This window comes from Pyrus communis, chromosome 8 (assembly GCF_963583255.1).
Source record: "Pyrus communis chromosome 8, drPyrComm1.1, whole genome shotgun sequence".
Taxonomy (NCBI): Eukaryota; Viridiplantae; Streptophyta; class Magnoliopsida; order Rosales; family Rosaceae; genus Pyrus; species Pyrus communis.
This window is the reverse complement of record NC_084810.1, coordinates 4,827,294-4,835,010: the sequence shown is the minus strand read 5'-3', so window position 1 is coordinate 4,835,010 and position 7,717 is coordinate 4,827,294. Positions and strand designations below refer to the sequence as shown.

At 38.3% G+C, this 7,717-nt stretch overlaps 1 protein-coding gene across 1 annotated transcript; it reads right to left on the bottom strand.

Moving 5' to 3' along the window:
* Positions 1-4,024: 4,024 nt before the first annotated feature.
* On the bottom strand, positions 4,025-7,151 carry LOC137743556 (protein DETOXIFICATION 19-like). Its single transcript, XM_068483472.1, has 7 exons — positions 6,727-7,151; positions 5,720-6,264; positions 5,554-5,640; positions 5,418-5,474; positions 5,089-5,327; positions 4,851-4,969; positions 4,025-4,640 (listed from the first exon to the last, which is right to left on the bottom strand). Exons 1-7 carry the CDS (start codon positions 7,012-7,014, stop codon positions 4,518-4,520), a joined length of 1,458 nt encoding a protein of 485 aa, XP_068339573.1. The 5' UTR covers positions 7,015-7,151; the 3' UTR covers positions 4,025-4,517.
* Between the last annotated feature and the right edge of the window lie 566 nt (positions 7,152-7,717).

The window sequence follows — 7,717 nt, the reverse complement described above, 5'->3', positions numbered from 1 at the left end:
CACTATGAAGGCAACCGGTGACATCTTCAGTTTGGATAAACAGTACTGTTACCGTAGAATCATTCGTTCCCGGAACATCTTCAGTTTGGATAAACAACACTGTGTCAAGGCCGACTGGTTATCTATCCAAGTTTCGGTTAAGACGGGTTTTCGAATCCTTATTGGCAGAGGTCATCTTATTAGCCTTCTTGGCGAAGTAAGGTGTTACGAGTTACGACATTCGGCACATTGAACGCTGAGTGATTTTATGATTGGATATTCACAAGTGAGTTTCAGAGTTTGGCATTCTGACGGCCGAACCACATTTACCATCAAGATACACATCACCTTTGAGTACTTGTGTCCATATAGTCTGGTGTCGATTCGACGTGTTTATACTCTCACGAATATAATCACTGTGACCGAATCTGGCGCTGACGATTTGTGAACTTCGTAGAACTAACAGCCTTGTCTTCAGGCTCGAGAATCCAAAGGCCGAGACTTGTTCCTTCCTCAGCCGCAATCGCAAGATAAAGAAGTCAGCAACGCGCTCAACGCAACATCAATAAATTGTACCCCTCGACCAGGCTCGGTCGACGAGTTGGCACGCCCCACATCAACCGAAGGACGTAGTTAGCTTATTAGTTACTCGGTCTGCGCACCACGTAGGCTTTGTAATTTTTAGGATCAACAATTGTATAAAGTTGCAATTGATCCCATACTTGAATGGGTAAAATATAATTTACCCTTATAAATAGCAAAATTATATATAAAAATGATCATTTTGTATTGATGATCAGGTCACACAAAATGATCGTCGATAAAGAGGCCACCGTTACACAGATATGATAAAGTGGACACACACCTAGCTGACTCGTTTAAACTGGGCATATGACAAAGCAGGAGCGTATACAATGCGGAGGTCAAGGGTAAGATGCACAGTGTGATCGAGCAACTTGAATGATATAAACCACGATATTAGTATTAAATTTCAATGTTATACTCAGTAAGAGAGTCAAGATTTATATAAAGAGAGATCTTGTACATTGGACCCGATGTCGCATCATCGAATCATAAAACTTAGCCGTTGGATGGCTGTAAAATTAAAGAGATTTTCTTGGCATTATTACTGATTTTACTCAGTGATATCATAAAAATATCTTTAGGTTTGAAGATAGAAGCAAAGTTTGGAAAAGTTATACTGTGAGCGAAGGGCAAAGTTGTGGGGGTCTTTAGACTCTGTTGCAGATAGCCAAGTCATCGGTTGGATTCGTGGGCCGTGGCACATTGCTCAGCCTATGTAAAAGGGATTGCGTAGCTGGCAACTTGCCAACCCCATGCAGTTAACATGTGCAGCAAGGAGGATTTTTAAATGAAGGCTTGACGTGGAACATTGCTATCCTCAAGTGGACATAGCATCTAGTCAATTGCATATTTGAATGAGTTTGCATGCAGAATTAGGGGTGGGCATAAAAACCGTCAAACCGCAAAACCGCATCGAACCGTAAGAAAAAAAACCAAAAAAAACCGTGTTGACCGGAAAAGTCAACTTTGAGTGAAAAACCGAACCGAACCGTTCAAACCGGTTCCGGTTCCGGTTTCGAATGACCAAGAACCGGCCGAACCGAACCGAACCGTTTTATTAATAATAAATAAATAAATTATATATACACACACATGTCATGGTATAATAGGTTGAAAAATAAGTTGAAAATTGTGTACAGGAGCTGCTGCTTCTTGCTTGCTCTCTGAAGTCTGAAAACTTGCAATTTGTTTCATCATTTTTTTGTTTGTTGACTGATTGACCAGTGCATATGTATTTTAGTTGTCTCTTTTTGTTGACTTGGTGCCACTACCAAAGACATTTGCATTAAAAAAGATGTGGTGTATGCAACTTTATGTAATCAGTTTTAGAAGATGTATTTGAATGCATAATGATTTGGTGTTCAAATAATTTATTATTAGGAACCGTAAACCGGCAAGAACCGAATCGAAACCGGTGTAGACCGAACCGTAATATTCTAGTCATAAATTTAAGTGGAACCGCACCGAATCGAACCGTTAATATATTTCGGTTCCGGTTCCAATTTAGGGATGGAACCGCACCGAACCGCACCGTGCCCACCCCTATGCAGAATCACAAGGGTAAGTAGCACAAGTAGCTAGGCAACATGGGATGATCAACATATGGATAAAAATGGGATATGCCATTCTTATATATTTGAAATATTAATTGACAGATGTGTAATGTTTTCGGAAGAAGAGTTTTGGTTTATCATCAAAAGATGATCTGGTGATCCACGACATGGACTCAACATCACGTCCAAGTGCATATTCAATTTCTATAAATAGAAGTGGTTTAGAAAGACTTCAACTTAACACATAAATACTTTGCGCGAAATTTCACTCTATGCGAATTGTTTTTATTCTCTGAGGAACTACTAACTCTTCTGCCTAAATTAATCCAAATTGAAGGTATTTTTCGGTCCCCTGAATCTACTCTCCTACCTAAATTAATCCAAATTGAAGGTATTTTTCGATCGCCCGAATCTATGGCTCCAGTGCTGTTAATCCAAACTAAAAATGTCATCAGTTGTCAGCCTCTCAACAAAGTGAGGTGTTATGGGGTTACTTAGTGTTCGGCATATTGAAAACTAAACTTTTATTGAACTTCGCAGAACTAGCAAACTTATCTTCAGGTTATAGGACCCAAGGCTGAGAAGTGAAGTCAGCAACACATTTGACACCACCACCACATCAATTTTACTCACCGACTGAGTCATGCATGACATTCACCAGAAAAACGTAGTTAGCTTATTAGTCACCAAGTCATTTACACTTTTTTGTTGGTGATCATGAAAATATTAGAAAAATCACATTTTCGTAAGAGATTAACATTTCTATCCATTTTAACTATAGTTGTCCTCAACTTTCGTAGAGAGGAAAAATAAAAGAAGTTCATAAAGCTTTAGTTCATCCTCATTCCTTCTCGATAAGGAGAAACACATCTTAAGATCGTACTGTGAAAATAGATATGAAAATGAATGAAACAGTAAACAAATGAAAAAAAGGTTAGGGTTTTATAGAATTTTTTTGTGTAATCTCATGCATAAGATGTTTTGTAGACTGTGGAAAAGAACGAGCCTAATGTATTGATAATCTATTTTAATACAAATATTATGATCCATATGGACTAACCTAGCTAAATGCATATAGTACATATATCCAACAACAAAAAAGCTAAAGATGTCCAAACTGATGTATATGCTGCTTAATTAAATGTAGTGTTTCATTGTAAAACCAACACGGGCCTGAGACCATCCTGATCCTTTTGTGACGGTTATACTAACAACATATTTACCCACCATTAATTACTTATCAACAACATTTACTAAATATGGACACTTATGCCAACGTTGTTGACACTTCAAGCTCTTTAAAAGAAATCTTATATATAGCAACCTGATAGATTTCTTGATCCACAATTTATCTTTTTATTTGTGTAAGCTCAACCAGTCGAGCTCAAACAATGTTTCTCCACTCATCACGAAGATTAAGGCTTCGAAGCATCCAAGGCCTCCTACTTATTTATATTTGAAACAAATAGTGGGCCTGCATTTTTTGAGACTGATCTAACTGCTGATGAATATCATTGTGCATATAATATAGTATGTGCATTTAGCCATGTGTACTAGAGAAAAACGCATAAATGTAATGTACTTGATCAAAGCCACTTTCCGCTCTGTATCGTAGTCTTGTTTCGTATTCATATGCAGACTATGCCGGTGATCGTAATTATCATAAGTTCACAAAATCTTCATATGCACTTACGATGTCCTGGTTTATGGTGTGGTAATAGCAACGTCATCTCTCTTACCTCCAATCCCCTGTTTTAAGCACCCACGTCACACTTGACATGTTGAAGTCGACTACCATTACATCTATGAGAAGGTGTGTCCGGCCATATTGCTCCTGATGGACCAGCTCGCTAATATCCTTTCACCAAGGGTATCTCCGATTTTTGGTTTTGTTATCTTCTCTCCAATTTTCCCATTCAAGCACAACCGTTCAGCTTGCGAGGGCATGATAAACCTGTTGAGACTCAATCTCCTCTATTATTTTATCTTAGGGGATATTATACATGTGTATAACTCTTGTGGTCACTGTTATAAAGATTAATACAATTACGCCTCAGATTCATTGTGGTGAATTTATATTGAATGGAACATATAATACATGAATATTTCTCTTATTGTAGTCACTTTCCAGCTACTAGGAAATGAAAAACCACCTGATGGAAACGTATATGCATCTTAGTTTCTTTTAGCTATAGTTCCAATTCTCAATCTGTAAAACTTGTTCACCGGTAGCATCCAAATTCCGCTCGACTGACTAATTTTTGATAATTTACTTTCGAGAAAACTCCAACATCCAGAGTATTTTTCTCTGCAATAAATAAGTTCTTCAAAATTCCATAAACTAGTCAAATAGGTTGCCTATGTGGTCTATGTTGTTTACTAGTTCTATGTGATCTTCAGTTAGGCCAAAACTGCATCTGCATTACGAGGTAAATCCAGTCGAGTCCATTTTGTGCGTAGCGTAACCACCAAAAGTAGGGCGGTTTGGCATGAAAGACCGCAGATTAAACCAATCCACAACCCCTGCACCAGAAAAAATTAAGCACAAAATGTGAACTGAGTTAGATAAACTAAACAGATCAACTACTAGCTAGCTGCTTGTTCCACTTCTGTGTTCAGCTAAAGGTTTTGGTAATCTTAGTACTGAATGTGCAAATGCCTCAACTTTTTTAGAAAACCAAGGATTTAATCCTATGGGTGTGTGAAATTAAGCTATAAGGTTAATGGTCTCACCTTAGCATATAGTTTCAACTTAAATGCAAGAACACTTGCAATTGTCATGCCAACCAAATAGAATGTTCCCAAGTTTACATACACAGCCAAGTGCTGCCACCCACATCCTCTGGCCACACCTGAAATACAAAAATTCGCACTCATGGATACTTGAGAAATAGAAGGGAAAGAGAATAAGCTCAAATGCAAAGTAGCAGATAGACAACCTCATAATAGAAATGAGAATGATGATTCGAACCTGATAAGACGCCTTGCACAGAATCAGCAATTATTGAAACTGCAAGCAATGGTGTCATGGAAGCAAATAGTTTTATTATTACACTGCTGTTGCTGAAGGAGCCGGCCCATAAATTGTGACCAAATGCCAGAGCCAGAACAACAACTAGAGCGAGAAGTATAGAAAGCTTAAGAGTCACAGCCATTGCATTCTTGGCTTTCTCAGGATTGCCTGCTCCCAATTCATTTGACACCCTTGTGCTACACGCAAAATAAAAGTAATATTGGATGCAATGTGTTGCAGAATCGAAAAACTCGAAGTGATAACTTGGAATTTATTGTTCTACCAACCTTGCAGCAGCACTGAGGCCATATGTAATCATGTATGCAATTGCTTCTGTATTCACGCTGAAGATATGATTAGATTAGGAAAAATCTCCTTGAGTCGAGTGAAAAATTACAAGTTTAGAGCTAGCCGAATGCTTACCAGATTGCAATTAGGGAAGTGTTTTGTTCTGCGTTTGGCATCACTCCTGCCATGAACACCAGAATCTCGAAGGCCCAATACTCTAAACTGGAAAGACAAAAAAGTTTAAGACTTGCAAATTCTATCTCATACACTCAGAGAGTAAGAAAAACTGAAGAACACTTACCATACCATTGCTGCAGAGGGTAGAGCAAGTTTCAAGTTGGAGAGGACATAATGAAATGATTCTAATGAAAACCCTTCCCACGTAACCTCCAACTTCTTTGCGCACAAAACGTACGTGGCCAACATTAGCATCGATATCCATATTGAAATCGAAGCTGCCAGCGGAGCTCCCGCATAACCAAGACCTGTCCAATGTACCAGACTATATGCAATTCCAACATGAAGAACCACTGGGATCACCGAGAAGTAGACCAGTGGCATGACAACAGATTGCGTCTGAAGAAATCTCAAAATGTTGTGCAGGAAGCCATATGCAAACAATCCCGGGATAAGATATTTCATATAAAGCCCTGCATATTTTGAAATTTGTGGGTCTTGATGAATTAAGATAAGTATTGGCTCTGTGTAGAACCAGACTACGGATACAGCGATAGAGGACAGGAATGAAATGATGCAAGAGGCTTGTAGATAAATCCCCAGCATTCTATATAACTTTGCGCCGAATCCTTGCCCACACAACGTTTCTAGAGCTCCACTTGATCCAACCTAAACCAAGAAATAATAATAGACAATAAAACAGTTCAAAGAGAGGCCTGCAATCTATTAATTAGCACTGTTCTTTGCCTTTCTAAAGTACAAAAAAAAAGAAGAACGTTTGATTTAGAAAAATTGAAAGACAAGCAAGTGAATTGAAAAAGCCATGTAAGTCTCGATATACTACTATAAGCACGAAGAAATTTGGTTACAAACTTTTAATCAAAAATAAAATTGGGTGATGGTAAACAAACAATAAGCCACGTATGAAACTCCCATTTTAATGCTTATTTATTGTTTTTTCATGTCTCCACTCATATTCTTTATTAAAAGTTTCTAACCGGTTCTGTTTGTGTATTTTTTTATTACTGTTCTGTTGGTTTTCCTAATAGTACATACATGGGAGGACATGATGTGAGAGAGAGAGAGAGAGAGAGAGAGAGAGAGAGAGAGGGAGGGAAAGGATCACCTTACCATGAAAGCGAAGCCGGTGACGGTGGCCCAAGAATTTGCAAGGGTTGCACCGGCAAGCTGAAGCTCACCGAGATGGCCGGCAAACATGACAGAAATCAGAGGGATCATGTAAAAGAAAACGTTGGTCAGAATCATCGGCAACGAAAACAACACCTGGTTTTTTGCCTCCTCTAAGTCAAGCACCTTGTTCCACCACCCCTCTTCGTGATCACCTGCGTCTTCGTGATCACCTGCGTCCAACAACGGGGTCGTATTGTTAGTGTTTGCTACCATGTCTCCGTTCTCCATTGTTGTCTTGTCCTGCTTTTCTTGTCTTCTTCTGCTGTGCAATATCAATATGTTATATGTCGTCTGATTCTAATTAAGATATGGCATGTGGTATGTGGGAAGAAAGAGAGTACATATGTAAATAAAATAATTCTCAATTCCATATATAAATAAGTGTACAGGTCCACATGCCATATTTAATGAGAAAATTATACCAAGACCCAATAATCCAATGGCAAATAACGATTTACAAGACTTTCTAAAACCTAAAAATTGAAGGTCTCGCGTTCGAAATTCGTCTTTGGTGTGAAAGCCAAACTATGCAATATCAATAAGTCGTCTGTTTCTAATTAAGATATGGCATCTGTGCAATATCAATATGCCCCTTTGTCTTTGGGTGGAGCCTATGAACAGTATGAGATCAACAAAGAAAAATATTTCTCTAACTTAGGATGTGCTTGCTAAGCAATTGCAAGGAAAGAAGAGATACAATATATATGCATTTAGGGTGCCGGCTAAGAAATTGACAGGGATGAAGGATCCAATGATATAAGACATGCATCTAGGGTTTCATTTGGAAGAAGAGATATGATATATATGCATTTAGGGTGCCGGCTAAGAAATTGGCAGGGATGAAGGATCCAATGATATAAGACATGCATCTAGGGTTTCATTTTACTTTTTAATGTTTTAAATAATTTGTTTATTTTGATTTGTTTTAACA

What these genes read in the sequence shown, in the direction of transcription:
- LOC137743556 (XM_068483472.1), bottom strand. Translation starts at nt 7,014, where the DNA reads ATGGAGAACGGAGACATGGTAGCAAACACTAACAATACGACCCCGTTG. An exon ending in TCACCGGCTTCGCTTTCATG is followed by an intron (nt 6,265 to 6,726) that starts GTAAGGTGATCC and finishes TTCTTGGTTTAG; the next exon opens with GTTGGATCAAGTGGAGCTCT. An exon ending in GGCCTCAGTGCTGCTGCAAG is followed by an intron (nt 5,328 to 5,417) that starts GTTGGTAGAACA and finishes TTTTGCGTGTAG; the next exon opens with CACAAGGGTGTCAAATGAAT.